Source organism: Notechis scutatus, chromosome 14 (genome assembly GCF_049901735.1).
Source record: "Notechis scutatus isolate UNSWTSFEM ecotype Mainland chromosome 14, rNotScu1.2, whole genome shotgun sequence".
In the NCBI taxonomy this organism is placed as follows: domain Eukaryota; kingdom Metazoa; phylum Chordata; class Lepidosauria; order Squamata; family Elapidae; genus Notechis; species Notechis scutatus.
Window position 1 is genome coordinate 2,560,180 of NC_142022.1, and position 24,072 is coordinate 2,584,251.

The window sequence follows — 24,072 nt, forward strand, 5'->3', positions numbered from 1 at the left end:
CCATCCCTGCATGGCTGGCAGAGCTGCCACCTGCCCTGTGATGACAGGTTGACTGCATGACCCACTTGGCGTAGCGTGGCGGCCTGTCTCTAGGACGGTTTCATAAATCCAGGCGATCCTCGCCGTACGACTTTTAATACGGACCAGAACTTCCGTGGCTAAGCGGTGCAGTTTGCAAAGCACCGTGTGATGTCCTTCTTTCACTGTCTCTCTAAAGCCCGCAGGCAAGGAGATCCCATCTGGGGCAGGGGTTGGACTAGGAGACCTCCAAGGTCCCTTCCAGCCCTAGGATTCTATGACTGTGTGACCTTGGGGCTTACTAGAAAACCTGTAATGTCTCTTCCAGCCTTTTGATTCTGTGATTTTATGATCTTGGGCAAGAAGGCCTCCAAAGTCCCTTCTAGCCTTTTGATTCTATGATCTTGGGCAGTGGGTTAATAGAAGATCTCCATAGTCCCTTCCAGTCCGGTGAGTCTATCACCTTGGCTGTGAAGCTAGTCTAGAAGACCTCCAGTGTCCCTTCCAGCCTGACATTATGATTCTGTGATATTGGGGGAGGGGGGTGTAGCTTCTTCCGGTTGCAGTTATGAAGACCTACAAGGTCCCTCCATCCCTGTTGTTCTGTGGTTCTATGATCTTGGGCAAGGCAATGGACTAGAAGGCCTCCAAAGCCCTTCTAGCCTATTCTACAATCTTGGGCAGGGGGTTACTAGAAGCTCTCCAAGGTCCCTTCCAGCCCTAGGGTTCTATGATCTTGGCTATGGAGCTGGACTAGAAGACGTCCAAGGTCCCTTCTAGACCTGTGATTCTATGATCGTGGCTATGGAGCTAGACTAGAAGACCTCCAAGTTTATCTTCCAGCGCTAGGGTTCCATGATTGTATATGCCATGCCCTGCTGGATGGGACCCCTGGGCCATCCAGCTGCACCAGGAAGCCTGCTAGATCTCCAGCAGGCGCCTTCGGAGGCAGGTGCAGCAGCACCATCGAGACTAATAGCTTAATAACAGGGGATTCCACCCTTTTTTGAAACCAGCCAAGTTGGTGGCCAACGTCACGCCTGGGAGCAGATTCCAAGCAGAATTTACAACGCTGTCCCAAAAAATGTTCCTTTTGCCTGCTCTGATTGTTCCAGGAGGCAGTTCTGTCGGGTCATCGGGGGTCTCCAACCTTGTGGATTCAACACTCAGAGTTGGACCCCTGAGTTGGGGGGGAGGAAGGCCCTGGTGCCTAGTATTTGGGGAAGGAGGGGTAGAACATCTCCTTGTCCACGTTATCCGTGCCTGGCATCCTTTTGCTCCTATTTTGATTTCATTGCGGCTTCTCGCCTTCAGTGCCTTGCCGTTCATGGAACATTGGCCAAACATTAGGACAGTGATTGAGGGGGGATTCTTTTGATATGTTTGAATTATGAAATAAGAATATACGACGAAATTGCAAAACTGACAGATAAAAGTACTAAAGTACAAGGATTATGAAGATATGAGAGTTATTTGTGATTTAAATAGGAGAAAAGTATTTGGGAAAAATGTAATGATAGAAAATAGGTAAAGTATTGGTAAAATATGAAGTTGAATGCGAAAGATGAAGGGGTAATTATGGTCATATTTGTATGTAAACCTGGAATCATGCTGTTCACTAAAAAGAGATGTTTTTAAAATGTGGAAAACTGAAATAAAATTTTACTAAACAAAAAAAAAGGACAGGGATGACTAACTTCACCGCCATGTGCCGAAATTGCACATGCACGGGTGTCTGCACCCATAATGCAATGCATGTGCAACCCCCCCATGCTCCCTCGCTCCCCTGCGCATGCACGCACAACTCCCCCCGCACACGTGTCTCCCGCATGCATGCACGGCAGATACCCGAGAATCGGCTGGCTGGTGGGAGGCGTGTGTGCGCATGCATAGTGGAACATAGTGGAACTTGTGGACTTTTAACTCCCAGAATTCTCCAAGCCAGCAAAGCTTTGCTGGCTGGAGAATTCTGGGAGTTGAAAGTCCACAAGTCTTAAAAGCTGCCAAGTTTTGGGACCAGAGGTGGGTATTCCGGTTCTGACCAGTTCTGGAGAACCTGTAGCGGAAATTTTGAGTAGTTTGGAGAACCGGCAAATACCGCCTCTGACTGGAGATTTTGCAGTATCCTTCCCCTGCCATGCCCACAGAACCGGGAGTAAAAACGTTGAATCTCACCATGCTGGGGACTTAGTTCCTATTTACTCTGCAAAAATGTGGCCCCGAATGCCGAAACAGTCTTTCATTCCGCCTTGTCCCTCCTGGCCTGCATTCTTGGACCTCTCCTTTGTCCTTATTAAAGTAGGTTTGTTCCTTTCGTCAAGAAGGCGCTGAAATCTCCCAAGCGCCGTATCTAGACAGTGCTTTAATGGAGGAGAAATGGAGGGGGGACCCTGCTGGATCTCCCCTTGGCAGTCTCGAAGGCACCTTCGCCCGGGACTTGGTGGTGCCAAGAATTTGCCCTGCCCCTCAACCTCTTCCCCTTCTCCCCCCCAGGAGAACCGGATCTGGGACTTTCCCTTGGGGGGAAGGATTGGAGCGTTTTGCCATGTCAGCTTCTTTCCGGAGCGGTTGTGTCCAACTTGTTCTGACAGACTCCTGGCGCCCTGAAGCAGAGTGAGCTCCAGCCTTGCATGAAGAGGAGCAGGAGGGGAACCATCTCCCCAGTTGGCTTCTCCCTCTCTTGCTCTCAGGCACTGAACATGGAGGAGAGGAGATCCTTCAGGAGCACGTCAGCTATGCTTAGTGGTTCTCTCCCTGGAGAGATCTCCAAGGAGTGGGGATGTGTGCGTGGAGTTCTGGGTGAAATTTTGGCACCCAGAACTTTCTCCTAGCCAAATCCTGGCCAGGATGTTTTCTGCCTCTTGCTTGGTCCCCTCCTTGTCCTCTTCCACCACCAAGGCAGGTCCTCTCTTCCACCGGGAAGGTGGCCGGTTGGTCCTTGTGGCTGGACAACACTTGCCCTGAGTCTATGCTCATGTTTGAACCAGAGTGTAACTTCTCTGCTAGGATAAACAAGAATGAAAGCGTGCAGGGAATTTGTTTAATATGTAATATGCCTTAATATGTAGTGCTGTGGCTACTGTGTTCCCCCCAAAATAAGGCCCTGTCTTACTAATTTTTTTTTTGCTACCCAAAAAGGCACCAGGTCTTATTTTTGGGGTGAAGTTCTTCCACTGACTAATCTCACCTGTGTGCATTTGCCCCTGGCTTTCTTTTAGCTGTCAGAGGCCTTCAGGAACTACTACTTCTTGTCCAGCAAGGCTTTTCTGAAGGCCTCTGCAGCCGGTAACAGAGCTCTGGATCGATCCAAAACTTTGTTATCCAGCTCCAGAGGCCTTCAAGGGAGTCTTGCCAGCCTTGCTGGCTGCAGAAAAAAATGGGCCGGCAAGGCAGGTGTTGGGGTGTGTGAGGCCTGGCTACACTTGTCCATCTCCACCCTAGCTTATTTTTTACCTGTGCACTTCGGAGTGGGCGGGATCTTAATTAGGGCTTATTTTGGGAGGTAGGGCTTATATTGGGCGCACGTGTAAAAATCAGGCTAGGACTTACTTTCAGGGTAGGTCGTATTTTCAGGGAAACAGTATTGTTATAACAGCAATCTAGGGTCTCTTGCTTGAGCAGGGGTTGGATTAGAAGACCTCCAAGGTCCCTTAATTCTGTTGTTATTTTGTTTTGGAATTAAGATTCCCACATTGGACAATTGGAGCTCTCGACTCAAAATCAGGAGGCTGTGAGTTCGATCCTAGGTTAGAGGCAGATATTTCTCTCCCTGGGCACACTGAGTATATCTGCTGAACAAAACTCCACATTGGTGACAGGAAGGGCATCCGGCCCTTAAAACACTCTGCTAGCTCCATTCAGTTGCCTGGACTCTACTCTGCAAGGGGATGATGGGGCCGTTAAAAGAAGTTAATTGAACAATTGGAGAAGTGAATTCAGAAATTAGTTGTGAAAAGAAGAGGGTTTGGGTGAAATTCTCCTGGGTGGAGTGTGAAAGTCTTTGCACTCCCATATTTATAAATACTAAATTTTACCGCATACATGTGACCAGGCAGCCAAGGGGGTTCATGTGAATATCTCTCCTTGATCCCAGTGAAGACAACCACGTGGTGTTCTGGATCCCTGCCCTGGAAACCTGCTGGAGAAGTTCTCCATTCCCTGAAGGAATTCAGTTTTTCACTGCACCAAACAGGCGGAGATGTTCAAAAGGTGCTTAATTGTCCTCCAAAGCTGTCTGAAATGGGCTTTTCCAAAAAGGCAGCCGTAATTCCTTGGGTTTTTTTTCCCCACTTGAAAATGTTTAGCTTCTTTGGCACTTTCCGCCGGCAAGATTGGCAAAGATGTTTAAAGACACGTCTGCTATATATTGGAAGTGCAGCCAGCCTCCTGGTTCGTATTATCGTATGCGGTGGACATGCCCAAAAGCAAAAAAATCAAAAATAAAAAAATTGGACAAAAATACATACATGGTTGGAAAAATCGGTAAAGCAGCACCTAGATCTAAAGCCAGAAATATTCTCGCTGGGTGTCTTGCCAGAGGAAATACAATAAAGGGAATACTTTTTTAAATTTACATGTGTTAACAGCAGTTAAAATTGTGTTTGCACAACAGTGGAAAAACAGAAGAGATCCCTTCAGAGGAAAATGTAATAAAAAAAATATTAGAATGTGCAGAAATGGATAGAATAGAACAGAAGAGAAGAGAATAGAATAGAATTCCTTATTGGCCAAGTGTGATTGGACACACAAGGAATTTGTCTTGGTGCAAATACTCTCAGTGTACATAAAAGAAAAGAGACATCCGTCAAGAGTCAAGAATAATCATCACTTAATGATAGTCATAGGGTACAATCAACAATCAAATCATACTAGGAAACAGCCAATATAAATCGTTAGGATACAAGCAACAAAGTTACAGTCATCCAGTCACAAGTGGGAGGGGATGGGTGATAAGGAGTGATGAGAAGATTAACAGTAATTGTAGTGCAGACTTTGTAAATAGTTGGACAGTGTGGAGGGAATGATTTGTTTAGCAGAGTGATGGCGTTTGGGAAAAAACTGTTTTTGTGTCTAGTTGTTCTGCTGTGCAGGGCTCTACAGTGTCGTTTTGAGGGAAGGAGTTGAAACAGTTTATGTCCAGGATGTGAGGGAGTCTGTAAATATTTTCCCAGCCCTCTTTTTGACTCGTGCAACATACAGGTCCTCCATGAAAGGCAGGTTGATAGTAATAATTTTTTCTGCAGCCCTAATTACCCTCTGAAGTCTGTGTTTGTCCTGTTGGGTTGCAGAACCAAACCAGACAGTTACAGAGGTGCAGATGACAGACTCAATAATTCCTCTGTAGAACTGGATCAGCAGTTCTCCTTGGGCAGTTTGAGCTTTCTGTGTTGGCGTGGAGTTATTAATGTTTATGTGTATTATTGTTAACTATTATGATTATTATTTCTTACAATTAACTACCCAGATGACACACTATTTATGTAGACATTGGATTTTTTTTTTTGTTTGATGAAAAAATTAAAAATTAGGAAGGAAGGAAGGAAGGAAGGAAGGAAGGAAGGAAGAAAGAAGAAGAAGAAGAAGAAAGAAGGAAGGAAGAAAGAAAGAAAGAAAGAAAGAAGAAAGAAGAAAGAGAGGGAGGGAGGGAGGAAAGAAGGAAGAAGGAAAGGAAAGAAAGAAAGAAAGAAAGAGGGAGGGAGGGAAGGAAGGAAGGAAGGAAGGAAGAAGAGGGAGAGGAAGGAAGGAAGAGAGAGAGAGAGAAAGAAAGAGGGAAGGAAGGAAGGAAGGAAGGAAGAACATTTTGCTTCTCATCCGAGAAGCTTCTTCAATTCTGAAGTGAAGCTGAGGAAGAAAAAGAACGGGAGAAGCGGAACATTTTTCAAGGGAAAACAAAAAAAAAAAAGAAGAGTCCATCTGCCTTTTGGAAAAAGCCCCTTTGGGACAACCATGACCTGGATGATTTGAGTATTCCTACAGACAGGTCTTCTGTGTCTAGGGAGCTGCGGGAGTCCTTGGAAGAGGGAAATTCTGGGGAAATCAACCCCTTTTTCCTTTGGAAAAGCAGGTGTGGGGTTAGGAAAGGCCACCTGGAATTGACAGGGGAGAGCTTTTGGAGGAACGAAACAGCATCACGCAGCTAAGGTAGCCCTCGATCTATCACCACGTTTGAGGCCAGCACTTCTGTTGTTATGTGAAGGGGTGGTTCAGCCTGGTTTTACGACCTTTTGGCCCTGCTTGCTAAGCAAATCACTGCAGCTGTTAAGTGAATCACACCGTCGTTAAATGAATCTGACTCCGCATTGATGTTGCTTGTTGGAAGCCAGCTGAGAAAGCCGCAAATGGGGACTCGCACCCCCCAGTGGAACAGAAGTTGCCTTCAGAGGTGGTGGGAGCTTCATCGCTGGAAGCTTTCAGGAACAGACTGGACTGCCCTCTATCAAAAATGGTGTAGGGTGTTGTGCTTGGGCAGGGGGTTGGACTAGATGACCTACTAGGTCCCTTTCAACTCTTAATCTGTACCTCTATTTCTAACTACCTGTATTCTCCAGGACGTGTGAAGTTATTATGTGCACCAAACGTGCATTAGAAATCCCTGCGTGCAGAAAGCTAGTTTCTCAGGGCAGAAGGCTGCAGCTTCCCCTTTCTTGAGCTGCAGATGTTCTACTCCAGGGCTCTCCAACCTTGGCAACTTTATATATTTGTGGAGTTCAACTCCCAGAATTTCCTCAGCCAGCAAATCTGGGCTCTCCAAACTGTCTGGCTGGCTGAGGGATTCTGGGAATTGAAGTCCGCCAGTCATAAAGTTGCCAAGGTTGGAGAGCCCTGGTCTACTGGCAACCTCAAACCAAACGTTACCTCCTAATCCAGTGGTGGCTAACCTTTTTGGACTCCTGTGCCAAAAATTGTGCGTTCGTGTGCCACCATCCACACACACCCCGCCGCCGCCCCCTTACATGCATGCGCCTCACAGCTGATTTTCGGCTTTTGGGGGGCCTTTTTCAGCCTCCAAGAGGCTTGAGGAAGGCTTTGCAGGTTGAAAACTAGGCCCGTTTCGTCACTTCCGGTATTTTCGGGAAAACGGGAAGTGATGAAACGGGCCTAGTTTTCGGCCTGCAAAGCTTGCAGAAGCCTGCAGAAGCCTTCCTCAAGCCTTTGGGAGACCGAAAAAGGCCTCAAACCGCACGAAAATCAGCTGTGAGGGCCACGCATGCTCAGTGAGGTAAGTTTGGCTGCAGTTCGAGTGCCCCGGCACAAATGGCTCTGCAATGCTACCTGTGACACGCGTGCCATAGGTTCGCCATCAGCTTTTCCTCCTCTTAAGTTGTCCTCTGGACTCTTCGCTGGATAGGATGAGAGGCACTAACCTGTCCTGCTTTCCTCCCGTACAGGTGCGCCTCTTTTCTTCTAGCGTGTGCCCAGCCAGCCGATCAAAATAGAGTCCTTCAAGGTGAAAGTTGACTTTCTGAAGGTGCCCCTCGGCCTCAAGAAGCCCACTCTGAAGGAGGCCGCGGCCGCCTTGGTGGCTGTCCCAGGGTCCAAGCCCATCAACGTGGATCGCTACAAGGCTCGGCGCTCAGACAACATGGACAACGAATCACAATATTCGGGGTACTCCTACAAATCGGGGCACTCGCGCAGCTCCAGGAAGCCCAGGTGAGCTGGCCAGACGGGCCAAGTTTGGGGGCAGGTGGAGGAGGTGCCCTGGGGACAGTCCTGGAAAGATCTGGAGAACTTTGGCAGAGGTTCGTCAAGGGACAAAAGGTGGACAGGAAAGGAACTTGATATCAGTGGGGGGTGCCTTGCCTTCAGAAGTCGAGGGTGCTCCATCACTGGAGGTTTTTAAGAAGAGACTGGACACGGGTACCTATCCGGAAGGGCGCAGGGTCTCCTGCTTGAGCAGAGGGTTGGACTAGAAGACCTCCAAGGTCCCTCTTACAGCTCTGTTTATTCTATTCTATTCTATTCTATTCTATTCTATTCTATTCTATTCTATTCTATTCTATTCCTATATTATCCTATTCTATTCCTATATTATCCTATTCTCTATTCTCTATTCTTTTTCTATTCTTTTTCTGTTCTGTTCTTTTCTGTTTATTCTATTCTATTCTATTCTATTCTATTCTATTCTATTCTATTCTATTCTATTCTATTCTATTCTATTCTATTCTATTCTATATTATTCTATTCTATTCTATTCCTATATTATCCTATTCTATTCTATATTATCTATTCTTTCTCTATTCTTTTTCTATTCTGTTCTTTTCTGTTCTGTTCTTTTCTGTTTTTTCTATTCTATTCTATTCTATTCTATTCTATTCTATTCTAGTCTATTCTATTCTATTCCCAGTTGAACAGTTGCCTTCAGAAGTTGTGGGTGTTCTATCACTGGAGATTTTTAAGAAGAGACTGGACCTGGCACATGTCTGAAATGGTATCGGGTCTTCTGCTTGAGCAGGGGGTTGGACTAGAAGACCTCTAAGGTCCCTTCTGCACTGTGCTTCTATTAGATGAATGATACATTGAGATAGGTAGGTAGATAGATAGGTGGGTGGGGAGAGAGAGAGGAGAGAAGAGAGAGAGAGAGAGAAGAAGAGAGAGAGAGGAGAGAGAGGGAGGAAGAGGGAGGGAGGAAGAGAGGAAGAGGGGAGAGAGAGAGAGAGGAAGAGAGGGAGAAGAGAGAGAGGAAGATGAGAGAGAGAGGAAGAGAGAGAGAGGGAGGAAGAAAGAGAGAGAGAGAGGAGAGAGAGGGAGGAAGAGAGAGGAAGAGAGAGAGAGAGAGGAGGGGGGGAGGGAGAGAGAGAGAGATCAGCTTTCCTCTCAATTGTGGGTGCTCCATCACTGGAGGTTTTCCAGGAAAGAGTGGACAGCCCTTTGTCCAGGAGAGTATAGACCTCCAAGATCCCTCCCAACGCTGGTATTCTTTTATTCATTGAAATATTGTTCGCTCCTTTGCGGTCTCTGTGCTTGGTGGTTTCCTTGCAGACATTTCATGGCCCGTCATCAGGGCTAGCCAGTGATGTTACCTGGTTGGGCCGTGATGAAACGTCTGCAAGAAAACAGCCAACCTCAGGGAGCACCCAAGACTTCCTGTTTCCACCCTGAGCTGCAAATATTTTCTTTTATGGGTAAATCGTTTGCTAACTCTAGGAAGGCAAGCAGCAGTCACAGGTATCTGGGTCCGAAATTTTGGATGCCAGAGAACTGGAAGTCTGTGCTGCCACCTAGTGATGGACTGGAACGCTGCAGTCTGGATTTGGGGGCTTTTTTGCAAAGGGACAGCATAACTTAATTTTCCCATTTCCTGCAGGTCACCAGGAGACCCTCCTAGGATCAGTTAATTTGGGGGGAGTAAAAGGGAAGAGGTCCAAAATTGAACCTTTAGAGGCGTGTTTTGCAATCTCCACAACTTTAAAATAATTCCAGTCCCCAGAATTCCCCTGCCTGCCGGTCCATATTTTAAGTTCTTGAACATCTTAAAAAGTTGCTGAGATTTGAGAAACGAGGCTGCAGAGCATAGACTTGTATAAAGGTTTGTGAGTTCTTTGTGTGCTGCGCTGGACAACTGGTGGCGGCACTGGAGGCTGCGTTCTTGTCTGTTGCAATAATGATTCCAGTCAAGTGGCATTATATTTGGGACCTTCAGATGGCTGATTTATGGACCTGTGATTTATGGCTGGATCTGGTGTGAAGCTTGACCGATTGACTGCCAGTTCCATGGCTCTAAATTTTGGTGACCCCTGAGGTTTAGTGCAGTGGTCACTAACCAGTGGGCCAAGGACCACTGGTGGTCCAAGAGAAAATTTTGGTGGTCCGCGGAGAAATGTCCACCCCAAAGCGATTAATCCAGGCTGTGTGGGAACACAAGGCTGCTCCACCCACATGGCCCACGGGAACACAAGGATTGCGTCACTTGCATTGTGAACAACACGAAGTAGTGAGGAGAGGGGGGAAGGGCACAGGGGGTAAACTTGCCCCACTCACCCCAGGCGCCTAGCCTGGCCACCGGGCTGCTTCTCTCCGCTTCTTTCTTCTGCTTTTGGCTGCATGCATGGAAAGCAGCAGAAGTCTTTCTTTCTCTCCCCCAAACTCCGCCAGAAATGAGTCTTTGGGACCCTGCAAGGCCTCCCTGCTCCAAGAGGCTGCGCCGGCAAAGACTCATTTCTGGCAGAGTTTTGGGGAGAGAAAGAAAGATTTCTGCGGCTTCTGCTGCTTTCCTTGCATGAAGCCAAAAGTCTCTCTCCCCCTGAGAACGGAGCTGGAGACGGTATCCTGCGATCCCAAATAAAGAATGATCAATCGGTAGGTAAACGGGGTGGGGGATTTTCCTGCAGATTTTTTGGTGGATTTTCCCAGGGTCTCTGGTCTGCAGGATTTAAAATTATGACTTTGGTAGTCCCTGAGGTCCAAAAGGTTTGCGACCTCTGGTTTAGTGTGATTTTTAATCCTGGCTGTCCTGGATTCAAATTCTTTGGTCTATGACTCCATGCAAGGGATACCTGAAGCCTTCCCCCTTCCCTTTTAAGACCCTCAAAGCCACCCCTGTGCTTGTGGATAATTTTGGGTGGTGGAAAGGAGAAAAAAACTGCGGCAGAGGCTGTAAAATAGGACAACACGTAGCCCTCGATTTACGACCACAATTGAGCCCCCTAAATTTCTGTTGCTAAGCCAGACACTTGCTAAGTGAGTTCTGCCCCATTTTACAACCTTTTTTGGGGGGAGGGGAGAAACAGTTGTTAAGCGACTCATTGGCAGCTGTTAAGTTAATAACACGGTTGTTAAGTAAATCCGGCTCCCCCTGTTGACTTTGCTTGTCCAAAGGTTGCAAAAGGGGATCGCATGGTCACGCTGCATCCGTCATAAATACGAGTCCACTGCCAAGTGACCGAATTTGGATCATGTGACTGTGGGGAGGTTGCAAAAGTCATTATCTGTGAAAAGTTCAAAGTTACAACATCATTCTCTCCCCCCCCAATAATTTTTTATTTTATTTTTATTACAAATTATTTTTATTATCTTCTTCCAATTTGACGGCGTGTTTTCTGGTTATAAATATTTCGTGCAATGCAGTTAATGTTTACAATCCTATTCATTACATAGTTTTATTCTCTAGACTTATCTTATTATACTTATTGCACTTAATATCACATCTCTTTATCTTTCATCTTAGCTTATTTATGCCTTATCGGTGAAAAATATCTATTGTCCTTCTTAACTCATCCATTAATTATATCTGGCTCTCATATTTTCTCTCTAACCGTCGATAGAATAGTTCCCATACCTTATAATATTCCATTTGCTCTCCCTCTTAAATTGCAATTGCAATTCTGCACATTCTAATATTTTCCTAATCACATTCTTTGCAGCTCCTTTTTCCAATTTTGAGTAAATACAATTCTCACCGCAGTTATCGCCTGAATAATTAAGCATACAGTTTCTTTACTGTAAGCTTCAGGTAAGATCCCCAAACAGGAATATTTCTGGTTTTAAGTCAATACGTTGTTGTATCATTTCCTCTAGCCACGAGTGTGTTTTTTGTCCCTTTTTTGGACTTAATTACACAACATCGTTCTTCAGCGATGTTGTAACTTAGAACAGTCACTAACAAAGTTGCACGTCGAGGCCTGCCTGTGTGCGGGACCCTTAATTTTGTCTCTCTTCCACAACCATCAGCAGGAGGGGGGGGACGACCTACCCCTTCTCGTCCCCACGGAGCGGCTGGTTAGGGAGACGGTGGGTGTTGCAGTGCTTGTGACCTGAGCCAGATCCCCCTAACTCTCAAGACCACCCCCTCTCTTGCCCCACAGAGACCGGCGAGAGCGGCATCGCTCCAAAAGTCGAGATGGCAGCCGTGGGGACAAGTCGGTCACCATCCAGGCCCCCGGAGAGCCCCTGCTGGACAACGAGTCAACCCGAGGGGACGAAAGGGTGAGTGGGCAGATGGGCCTGGAGCCGGCTTGGAGCCTCGCTCTTGCCTCCTGGGGGGGGGGCAGGGTTTGGGCCTCCCCAGGGATGAAATGGAGGGGTCTCTTGGTGGAGTTTGGGGAGGCTTCCCTACACGGGTGTATCTCCATCCATCCCCTTTATCCATCCATCCATCCAATTTCTCCATCCATCCATTCATCCATCCCATTTCTCCACCCATCCCAATTCTCCATCCATTCATCCATCCCCTTCATCCATCCATCCATCCAATTTCTCCATTCATCCGTCCCATTTCTCCATCCATCCATCCAATTTCTCCATCCATCCATCCAGTTTCTCCATCCATCCATCCATTCATCCGTCCCATTTATCCATCCATCCAATTTCTCCATCCACCCATCCCATTTATCCATCCATCCATCCAGTTTCTCCATCCATCCATCCATTCATCTGTCCCATTTCTCCATCCATCCAATTTCTCCATCCATCCATCCATCCATCCATCCCATTTCTCCATCCATCCATTCATCCGTCCCATTTATCCATCCATCCATCCCATTTATCCATCCATCCAATTTCTCCATCCATCCGTCCCATTTATCCATCCATCCGTCCCATTTATCCATCCATCCATCCATCCATCCATCCATCCATCCATCCATCCATCCATCCATCCATCCGTCCCATTTCTCCATCCACCCGTCCCATTTCTCCATCCATCCATCCAGTTTCTCCATCCATCCATCCACCCGTCCCATTTCTCCATCCATCCATCTCTTCTCTCCCTCTCCCTATCATCTCCTGGGAGAGAGGCTGACTGGGGAGGCTTAAGGGCTCCTGCCCGTCCAGCTGGGGTCCCGGCCTGGTGCCACAGACACACCCTTTGCACCCGCAGAGTTCACCTCTCCTGACCAGGGGACCCCAGTTCTTTTCCCACCGATTGCTGTTGTCTCCCCGCTTTGACCCCCTCCCCCATAATGGCCTTTTGGTGTCCCGGCAGGACGACAACTGGGGTGAGACGACCACCGTGGTGACCGGCACATCGGAGCACAGCATTTCGCACGATGACATCACGCGCATCACGAAGGACATGGAGGACAGCGCCCACCTGGACTGCTCCCGCCACCTGGGGGTCTCGCTGGCGGGGGCCCTGGCCCTGCTCTCCTTCCTCACCCCCATCGCCTTCATGCTGCTGCCCCAGCTGCTGTGGGGGGAGCAGCTGAGCCCCTGCGGGACCCCCTGCGAGGGCCTCTTCATCTCGGTGGCCTTTAAGCTGCTCATCCTCCTGCTGGGCAGCTGGGCGCTCTTCTTCCGCCGCCCCAGGGCCTTCCTGCCCCGCATCTTCGTCTTCCGCGCCCTCCTGATGGTGCTGGTCTTCCTCCTGGTGGCCTCCTACTGGCTCTTCTATGGCGTCCGCATCCTGGACTCCCGCGACACCAACTACCAGGGCATCGTCCAGTACGCCGTCTCGCTGGTGGACGCCCTGCTCTTTGTCCACTACCTGGCCGTGGTCTTGCTGGAGCTGCGACAGCTCCAGCCCCACTTCACCCTCAAGGTGGTGCGCTCCACCGATGGGGCCAGCCGCTTCTACAACGTGGGGCACCTCAGGTAAGGGCAGCGGAGGGTCAGGGGCTTGGGGGCATTTCGGTGCGGTTCAGGGACAGGCGGGGGCGGCTGACGGAAGCTGGGATTGACCCGAGGGCGCAGCACAGAGGCAATCCAGGCAGCTGGCAGTTCAAACTGTTCCTTTATTGCTCCAAATTTCCCCCAATGCTCCCACTTTTTTTTCTGGCAAGTCCCAGAGCAAAGTGTTGATACACATATACACACAAACACCCGTCAAGCAGCCTCTGGCTGCAAATAGTCCAGCCCAACGCTGTGAGCACCACGGCTGCACAGCAAGAACTCCAGCACGGCAGGTCGAGGAATCCGGGAAGCAAAGGAGGCAGGCAAGTAATCCAGAAATCCAGAAAGAATGCAAGGAATCCAGGAAAGTTCAAACGTCGGCATTCAACACCCCAGGAATTCAGCGTTCGTTCCCGATAAATGCCCCTCCCCACATCGTCTCCTTAAGTCTCAGTCCCCAGGTGTGCCTTGTGGAGAGGGGTGGGGCGCTCTCCTCCCGAGTAGTTGGCTCAGTCTGAGCTGTTCTCACCTTCTCTCCACTCTTTGTGCTCTCGGATCAGGAGGCGGCGGTCCTTTCTCATTGCCTGAGCTCTGTCTCTGAAGTTCACTACTTAGCCTCGGTTGGTCATCCTGCCTCCCTTCCTACAAGTAGCCCCAAATCCTGAAAGGCTCTGGCCTAACGGGGCCTGCTCCTCACCATTTTCCTCCCAAGGAAACGAAGCTGCCCCCTCAATTTGTCGGCTCCCGTTTGGGCTCGGCGTCTTCCACAAGATTCAGGCTCCGATGAGGGGATGACAGTAGCCGCTTTTTGCAAATTGAACGATGGGGATTTTGTCAGTGCCGTTGGTGCTCAATCGGTCCTCCAGGTGTTTGGGGATTGGAACCCAAGATGCTTACGATTATCTTTGCCTGCTTCTGCCACAGTCGTTCTATTTCTACAAGTAGTCCTCAGCTTACCACAGCTCATTCACAGGCATGATATTTTTCCGATTAAAATCGGAATTCCGATTTTTTTTGGAATCGCCCGGGTGGTGTGAGTGGAGCCCGGGTGAGCGGCGGGCGGGGCGGTCGGTGCGAGCGGTGGGCGCACGCGGCGGTCGGTGCGAGCGGCGGTCGGGCGAGGGGTGGGCGGGCGGGCGGGCGCAGTGGGCGGGCGGGTGCGGCGGGCGGTGGGCGGCGAGCGGCGGGCGGTGCGAGGGGCGGGCGGGCGCGCGCGGCGGTTGGTTAAAGCGGCGGGCGATTTCTTGGCGTGCGGTGGGGGTCTCTTTTGGCGGGCCCCGATTTTTTTTTCTGAGGGGAATATCATGCCTGATTCAGTGACAAGTTACAAAAGCGCCAGAAAAAGGGACTTATGGCCACTTTCCACACACTTCAGACTGTTGCAGCATCCCCACCATCACATGATTTACATTCGGATACATTTGGCAACTGACTCACATTTATGACGGTTGCAGTGTCCCTTGGTCATGTGATCCCCTTTGGCGACCTTCTGGCAAGGAAAGTTGATGGGGAAGCCAGATGGACTTAGGAACCGGCTTATTCCTTTAAGAACTGCACTGATACTGCTTAACAAAGGTGGCGAGAAAAGTCATGAAATGGGGCGAGACTCACTGAACACATTTCTCACTTAGCAGCATACATTTTGGGGTCAATTGCAGTTGTAAGCTGAGAACTATCTGTATTTGCAGGTTTTCCTGTATTTTGTGGTTTTCTCCGGTCCTTTCTCTTCTGTTGTCTCCAGCGTTATAAAGTCTGCTATCCAGAATTTATATTGTTGTTATTATTTGCATTGGATTGGTGGAAGAAGCTGGTGGCCTCCCTCATGTCCAGCTGTGAGCCATAATAAGGGACATTAAACTGATCACGCTGAAAGCAAATGAGCCAGATTCTGCCTTACAGGTAGTCCTCGAGTTACGTATGGAACGGAGCCTGCCCGTTCCGTTTGTAACCCAAGGATTTGTGGGAGTGAATCTCGTACTTTGAACGGGATCACTCCCTCCTTTTCCCCATGCATTCGCTATAATTGCTAATCGAATGTGGGGCTTGTTAAGTGCACAAGAGGTATTTCAGGGTGGAGAAGACCTGGGGTGGGTGGGTTCTGATGGAACAGACCACCTGCCTAAGACCATCCAAGACCTCCCTGACCCACTAAAATACTTCATGTTCCTCACAATTGCCCTTCCTCACAACCTGCCGCGCCAGGTCAGTTACCTTGTTCTAGCAAGCAGTCCCCTCTCCAGCCGCTCAATCGCGTGCGCCCCTCTGTAGTTCCGTTTGGGCTTCTCTGGGCCTCCCCTGACCTGTTGCAGGCCGAAATGGAGCTTCCGGGGGGTGGGGATCCATTTTGGCTGGCAACGGGCCAATGGAGACCTTTGGAGGGCCGAATAGAGCATTGGAGGGCCGGATGTGGCCCCCAGAGGCACCATTTCAGCCAGTAATGTGCCAGGCAAGGCCTGCAGAGGCACGACGGAGCGTTGGAAGTCCGGATCTAGCCCTCAGAAGCTCCATTTCGGCCTGCAACGTGTTCTGACCAAGGCTTCCTGAGACCGTAATTAAGCACACGCTTAGTCCAAACAACTTGTGTTATTTCAATGCTGGGCATTCTGTTCATTCCCAGCCCATAATGAGTCCCAAACAGTCCCTTGAGATAAGCACCCACCTGTCTCTCCTTTGAATGGCTGCCAACAGCTAAAGTGCCAGATTAACTGTAAAAAACCAACCAAAGTACAAAGTCCACACAGAGCTTCAAGGATTAATTCGAACATAATGAACGACTTTGCTTCCTGCAAAGGTTTCTCTACCTTTGCCTGTCCTTTATCCCTTAAGGAAGGGGCTGTCACCTCCCAGCCATACTCCCAAGTCCCTTTTGTCTCAGCTGCTCTTGCCTTCTGGCAGCTCTACGCGCACTGGAAACAGGCTCCCCTTGTTCCTCTGCCTCACTGCTGCCAGGCTCCAGAGGCTGCACTCCCCTCCTAGATGGTCCCGGCCTCATCTCTGCATCAGATGCAGGACCCTCGTCCGAGTCCTCTCCAGACTCCCGGACTGGTCCCCGTTCTTCCCCACTGTCCGATTCCACTGCTGTCTGCAAGGCTCCTGGCGGACCACAACACAACATGCAGGACGAATGTTGCAGAGCCTCTGCGGTTGTTCGTAAGGGCAAACAACTGCTGTTGGTGCTGCAATATTCATAGTTTCGGAACTTGTTTGCCAACGCTAGGGAGCACTTAATCGCATAACTTCGAATGTTCGCTAAGGGAACGCTTGTAACCCAGGGATTGCCTGTATTGTGTTGTGTAACTGGATCCTTCGGTGATCGATCCGCTTACTGTGTTGTGTCCAACTAAAGCTGGATCTAACGCTTCCTTTCTCCGCAGCATCCAGAGAGTCGCCGTGTGGATCCTGGAGAATTATTACCACGATTTCCCCGTCTACAACCCGGCACTGCTGAACCTGCCCAAGTCAGTTCTGTCTAAGAAAATGTCTGGTTTCAAGGTCTACTCGCTTGGGGAAGGTAAGCGTTGGCAGCCTCTTCCGAACCCGTGGGATCAATCCCCTGTCCACAGACGAGAATCTTCTCTCCTCCGGCTCTCAAGCTTAGCTTTCAAGAGGCAGCACTCGTGGAGATCTAACTTGATTGCTGGGTTCTTGGACCAAGGTTAGCGTGATCTGTGTCAAGATCACCTGAAGCGTTAGCACCGTAGAGAGTATCTTAACTTACTGCACCTCTGTGTGGTTTGCCAATTGCACAGGGGCAGATAGGACGATGCTCCAGAGGGTTAATGTCATTGCCCAAAATATTGGTTGCCCTCTCCCCTCTTTGGAAAAGCTTCATAGCTCCCGCTGCCATAAGAAAGTTCAGAACATCCTCAAAGATCCATCTCATCCTGGGCATCTGGCAAACAGTACAGGATAATAAAAACAAGGACAAATAGGCTGGAAAACAGCTTCTATCCCAGGGCAGGAGCTTGTTTGAATTCTACTGTAGAGTGCAATATGAATGCAATATCGGGTTTTCCATTCAATTGTATAGAATGTGAAGGATGTGTGTTTGTGTTTGTGTTTTCATGGCCATGATGTGCACTGAAGATGGTGTTTGATTTCGTTGTAACGAGGTGCAATGACAATAAAGCAAAAGTTAAACTAAACTAAACTAAACTAAATTAAATTAAATTAAATTAAATTAAATTAAATTAAATTAAATTAAATTAAATTAAATTAAATTATTAAATTAAATAATTAAATTAAATTAAATTAAATTAAATTAAATTAAATTAAATAATTAAATTAAATAATTAAATTAAATTAATTAAATTAAATTAATTAAATTAAATTAAATTAATTAAATTTAATTAAATTTAATTAAATTAAATTATTAAACTAAACTAAACTAAACTAAACTAAACTAAACTAAACTAAACTAAACTAAACCTCTTTATAAGGCCTTGGTAGGACCATACCTGCGATGCTGCATCCAGGTTTGGTCACCGTAACACACACACAAAACGTTGCAATTCTAAAACATAGGAAGAATGGTTGCTGGAATTGGGTATGTCTGGTCTGGTGAAAAGAAGGACTAGGGGTGACGTGAGAGCAGTCTTCCAATATTTGAGGGGCTGTCCCCCCTCCCCCCCAGAAGAGGGGGGGGTCTACTTATTCTCCAAAGCACCAGAAGGCAGGACAAGAAGCAGCGGAGGGGAACTAATCAAGGAGAGAAGCAACATGAGAACGATGGAGAAATTTCCTAACAGTAAGAATAGGTTAACCAGTGGAATTTGGATGCTCCCGTCATTGGAGGCGCCTTTAAAAACCGGACATCCGTTTGTCTGAAATGGTATAGAGCAGGGGGTTGGACTAGAAGATCTCCAAAGTCCCTTCCATCTCTGTTACTCTGCTGACATCCGGAGCTTGGCACCCTCTAGAGCAAGGGGTGTCCAACCTTGGCCACTTTAAGCTTGGCGGACTTCAACTCCCAGCTGGCTGGGGGAATACTGGGAGTTGAAGTCCACCAGGCATAAAAGTTGCCAAGGTTGGAGACCCCTTGCTCTAAGATGTCTTACGATGCAAATTCCGGAGTTCCCGGCTACTGGTGGGACAAACCCAATGTCACCTCATAAAAATATTCCTCTGGTCTTTTTAGAGTTGCCAACAGAAAGGGAGAGAGGGCAGCAGTGGCTTGGAAACCGAAAGCGCATTCCACAAATGTTTTCAAAGATAGTTTCTAGTGGTCCAAAGTTTCTACCTCGCAAAATTCTAACTGGAGAGCCTGATTGATGATTCTGGGCTACGGAGGTGTCCCATTGGAGAATATGAATCGTGATATACACCCAAGGGGCAGGGGAAAACCAGGATCAAGGGTGACAAGGAACAATGTGTCTCAGAGTCGGCTACACCCAGGCAGTGCCGGACATGTTCACTCCCAATAAATTCTGTTTAGTTTTGGAAGTTTGGCTCGAGACTCAGGATTTAAATGGGGGGTAACTGCCGGAATCCTGACCCCCAGCTTATTTAGGGGATGCCAGGTTGGGGGAAGGCTGTGCTGATGCCTGCGAGCACTGAATGCCAGTCCAGGGTGCCAGCGCAGCCATGGCGCCTGCATTCTTCTCTTTTAAAAAAGGTAGATCAGATGGGCAGCTGATTTCCCCAATGGATACAGATAACAAATTAACGGAGTTGGAAGGGGCCTTGTAGGTCATCTAGTCCAACCCCCCCAAGCAGGAGACCCTACACCATTTCAGGTGGCAGCCCAGTCTCTTCTTGGTACAAATGTTGACCGTTTGCTTTAGATCAGGGGGTCTCAACCTTGGTAGCTTGAACACGTGTGTGCTTCAACTCCCAGAATTCCCCAGCCGCCATGTCCTCCCTCTCCCCTTCCAGATTATGCGGTCAGAATTCCGGCCGTTACCCCCATTTAAATCATGAGTATAAATCATAATTTTAAATCCCGCGGACCAGAGACCCTGGGAAAATTAAAAAAAAAACGTCTGTAGGAAAATTCCCCACCTCGTTTTCCTAATCGATCGTTCTTTATTTGGGATCGCAGGATACCATATCCACTCCGTCTCGGGGCGGGGTGGGGAGAGACTTTTGGCTTCATGCAAGGAAAGCAGCAGAAGCAGCAGAAGTCTTTCTTTCTCTCCCCCAAACTCCACCAGAAACAAGTCTTTGCTAGCGCAGCCTCTTGGGGCAGGAGGCCTTGCAGGGTCCCAAAGTCTCATTTCTGGCGGAGTTTGGGGGAGTGAAAGAAAGACTTTGGCTGCTTTCCTTGCGTGCAGCCAAAAGCAGAAGAAGAAAGAAGCGGAAAGAAGCAGCCCGGTGGCCAGGCCAGGCACATAGGGTGAGTGGGGCAAGTCCCCCCCATCCGCCCTTTCCCCCCTCCCCTCACTACTTCATGTTCGCAATGCAAGCGACGCAAGCCCTGTGTTCCTGTGGGCCATGTGGGTGGAGCAGCCTTGTGTTCCCGCACAACCTGGATTAATTGCTTTGGGAGGGGGACATTTCTCTGCGGAGCAGCAACATTTTCTCACGGACCCCCAGTGGTCCCCGGCCCACCGGTTGGCAACCCCTGTTCTAGTCCAACCCCCTGCTGGACTTGATGGCGTTTTATGATCCTCCGCTTTGAGGAGGTTTGAGAGGCGCCTCAATAACTCCATGGGTCTTCCCTCTCCCTCCCTCCCTCCAGAGAACACAACCAACAACTCAACCAGCCAATCGCGGGCTGTTATCGCAGCCGCCGCCCGCAGACGGGACAACAGCCACAACGAGTACTACTACGAGGAAGCAGAACACGAGCGCCGGGTGCGCAAGCGGCGAGCCAGGTGGGTCTCATCAAAAGGGCCTGTGTGTGTGTGTGTGTGTGTGTGTGTGTGTGTGTGCCAGCTGACCCAAAAAAAAAAAACCCAGCTCAGGTTCCCGCAGTGGGAAGATTCTTGATGGCTCAAATTGAACCGTAGTCGCCGTGTGGATTCTTGAGTTGGTTGGGCAGAAAAATCCCTCGGATCAGCTCCGCTTTCAAGGAAATGGCCCAATTTGGCTTTTGGAGGTGTCCCTTTTATTTCTTCCTGGGATTTATTTGATGCCTGTCTCTTATCCAATGAGATCCTTAAGGGTTAATTGGCTTCGGCTTTAGAATTTGATTTGGAAAACTGCGGGGGGCCCTTGGTGGATCCCTGAGCTGGGTTATTTCCTTGCAGGCGTTTCCTTACCCAACTAGCTACTAGTAGCTGCTAGCACTGTTACCTCTTCCTCCTCCCCCCTCCCCAGCCCCTCTCCCTTCTAGCACTGATGATGTTACCTAGTTGGGTCATGAAAGGCCTGCAAGAAAAACACCAAGTTCAGAGAGCACCAAGGATCCCACAGCCCTCCTCCTCCTCCTCCTCCCAAGCCCCACTCCCTTCTAGCACTGATGATGTTACTTAACTGGGTAATGAAATGTCTGCAAGAAAAAACACCAAGCTCAGAGAGCACCAAGGATGCTGCCTCCCCCCCCCTTCACAAGCCTCACTCCCTTCTAGCACTGATGATGTTACTTAACTGGGTAATGAAATGTCTGCAAAAAAACAACAACAACAACAACCAACCTCAGAGCTTAACCTCAAAGCTAAGCTGCAAATATTCTCTTTTTATCAAACTTGGAAAACCGATTCAGTCTTGGCTGAAATGGCTCTTGGGCCTCCGAGCTCCACTCAGGCTGCCGCCCCGAGTAATAGGATTAACCTTAAGCTGAGGAGAGCTTGCAATGTGCTTTCCACGTCACAGTTGTTGCAAGCACCCGGTAAGCAGATTAGAATGCTGAAATACATATATTGCGCTGTCCAAATGATGGAAATCGTGGCGGGGTGCAAATCGGAGGGTGAAGTAAGTCCAGGTAATCTGTTAGAGAAGTTACGGAGGAGACTGTCCTCCCCCAGCACCCTTCTCTCTTTAGAATTAGAATAGAATTGAATAGAATAGAATAGAATAGAATAGAATAGAATAGAATTGAATAGAATAGAATAGATTGGAATTGGAATAGGAATAGAAATAGGAATAGGAATAGAAAATGGGAGTAGAATAGAATAGAATAGAATAGAATAGAATAGAATAGAATAGAATAGAATAGAGGAATAGAACAGAAGAGAGGAATAGGAATAGAATAGAATAGAATCAAATAGAATAGAAAATAGAATAGAATAGAGAAATAGAATAATAGAATCAAATAGAATAGTAGAATAGAATAGAGAATCAAATAGAATAGAATAGAATAGAATAGAATCAAATAGAATAATAGAATGGAATAGGGAATCAAATAGAATAGAATAGAATATAGAATAGAATAGAATAGAGAATAGAATAGAATAGAATAGAGAATCAAATAGAATAATAGAATAGAATCAAATAGAATAATAGAATAGAATCAAATAGAATAGTAGAATAGAATAGAATCAAATAGAATAGAACAGAATCAAATAGAATAATAGAATAGAATCAAATAGAATAATAGAATGGAATAGAGAATCAAATAGAATAGAATATAGAATACAATAGAATACAATAGAATTCTTTCTTGGCCAAGTGTGATTGGACACAGAAGGAATTTATCTTCAGTGCAGAAGCTCTCGGTATACGAAAAAAATGTCTTCATCAAGAATCATAAGATACAGCACCTAGTGATAGTCATAGGATACTAAATAAGCAATCAAAATCATACTAGAAAACTAAATAAAACAATATAGATCGTAAAGATGCAAGCCACAAGGTTACAGTCATAAGTGGGAGGAGATAGGTAATGGGAAGGATGAGAAGAATAATAGTAATACAATCTTAGCAAATAGTTTTGACGTTGTTGTGGGAATTTGTTCCTCTTGTTTTGGGGTCCTTTACTTCTTCCTTCCCTCTGCGGGCAGAAATTCAAATGAGATTTTGTGAACGTGTCTGTGCCACGGTGGGCCGCTTAGTCTGTGCTGAAGGTGGATTTCCGTCCTCTTCTCCCTCCTGGTTGGTCCTTGAGGAGGAACGGGGCCAAGCCTTGGAGACTGTGGCTTGCTAGGACGGGCTCTCCTCATCTCTGCAGGCTGGTGGTGGCCGTGGAAGAGGCCTTCACCCACATCAAACGGCTCCAGGAGGAGGACCAGAAGAACCCCCGGGAGATCATGGACCCCCGGGAGGCCGCCCAGGCCATCTTCGCCTCCATGGCCCGGGCCATGCAGAAGTACCTGCGCACCACCAAGCAGCAGCCGTACCACACGATGGAGAGCATCCTTCAGCACCTGGAGTTCTGCATCACCCACGACATGACGCCCAAGGTAGCCGGAGGCGGGGAGGGGAGGCGGGAGGGGGGACCAGGACTGCAGGGAGCAGCCGGGGTTTCCATCACAGGTCCCCCTGCTCTGGGTTGAACTACTCTGTAGAAAGGAGGGGTCAGCCTTAGCAGGTAGGCCAGACAGGAAACTGGCCCAGGTCAGCTGATTCTACCTTATAAGGACGCAGTGTCTAAGATGCTGAGCTTGTCGATCAGAAAGGTCAGCAGTTCGGCGGTTCGAACCCCTGGCGCCGCGTCATGGAGTGAGCTCCCGTTTCTTGTCCCCGCAGCTTCTGCCAACCTAGCAGTTTGAAAGCATATAAAAATGCAAGTAGATAAATAGGGACCCCTTTGGTGGGAAGGTGCACCTTCTGACTTAAATCAGACAGCAGGGAGTTGAAGATAAGAGCACACATCGTTTAAAAATAGTTGACCCGTGTCCATATCAGATTGAACTCATCTTTAACACTGTCTTAAAGACCAACCCTAGGCTGAGATTAGCAACAAGGCGCCCGCGGGTGCCAGGGAATCCACAGATGGGCCACCAGGGGGCGCCCAAGGACCTATAATATTTAATTCGAGTGGATTTGATAACCAGATCTTGGCCCAGGGGTCTCCAGCCTTGGCCACTTGAAGACTTGTGGACGTCAACTCCCAGAATGACCTACAAGGGTCCCTTCCAACTCTGCTAATCTGCAAACAGTTGAGGGGGAACCAGGAATATCTAGCATGAGAAAGAGAAGGGCTAGGAGTGACATAATACAATCTTCCAGTATTTGAGGGGCTGCCGCAGAGAACTTATTCTCCAAAGCCCTTGAAGAGTTTGGCACTTTTGCACGTGCAAAAAAACTAGATCCGGCTAGTTCCTTTCGGAAGATTCCTGCCTGCCTTCTGATTTTCCCTCCTCCCTAAACATCCGGGCCTACCCCCCCTCTTCCCAATACAAAGCAGCTCGTAGAGGGTTTTCCAGTTCACACACCCCCCTTCACCCCCAAATTACTGATTGGCTGAGGACCAATCACCAGTAGAGCGATGACGACGTCACTCTTGAGGCAGTGTCCTCAACCGTAGCCACTTTTCAGATGGGTGGAACTTCAACTCCCAGAATTCCCCAGCTGGCCATGCTGGGAGTTGAAGTCCACCCTGTCTTAAAAGTGGCTGCGGCTGGGAAGCTCTACGTTAAAGTGTGTCTTTGGGGTCCTAAGATGACTTTTTGTGGGGTGTGTTGT

At 48.2% G+C, this 24,072-nt stretch overlaps 1 protein-coding gene across 1 annotated transcript in view; it reads left to right on the top strand.

The window, feature by feature from the left end:
- The window catches only part of VANGL2 (VANGL planar cell polarity protein 2), a 50,479-nt gene that overhangs the window by 22,936 nt on the left and 3,471 nt on the right, over nt 1-24,072 (top strand). Inside the window, exons 3-8 of the mRNA XM_087943248.1 lie at nt 7,407-7,671; nt 11,823-11,943; nt 12,941-13,548; nt 16,941-17,077; nt 20,246-20,381; nt 22,616-22,847. Coding sequence (XP_087799374.1) covers nt 7,601-7,671; nt 11,823-11,943; nt 12,941-13,548; nt 16,941-17,077; nt 20,246-20,381; nt 22,616-22,847 — 1,305 coding nt within the window. The 5' untranslated portion in view covers nt 7,407-7,600. The remainder of the gene's footprint in view (nt 1-7,406; nt 7,672-11,822; nt 11,944-12,940; nt 13,549-16,940; nt 17,078-20,245; nt 20,382-22,615; nt 22,848-24,072) is intronic.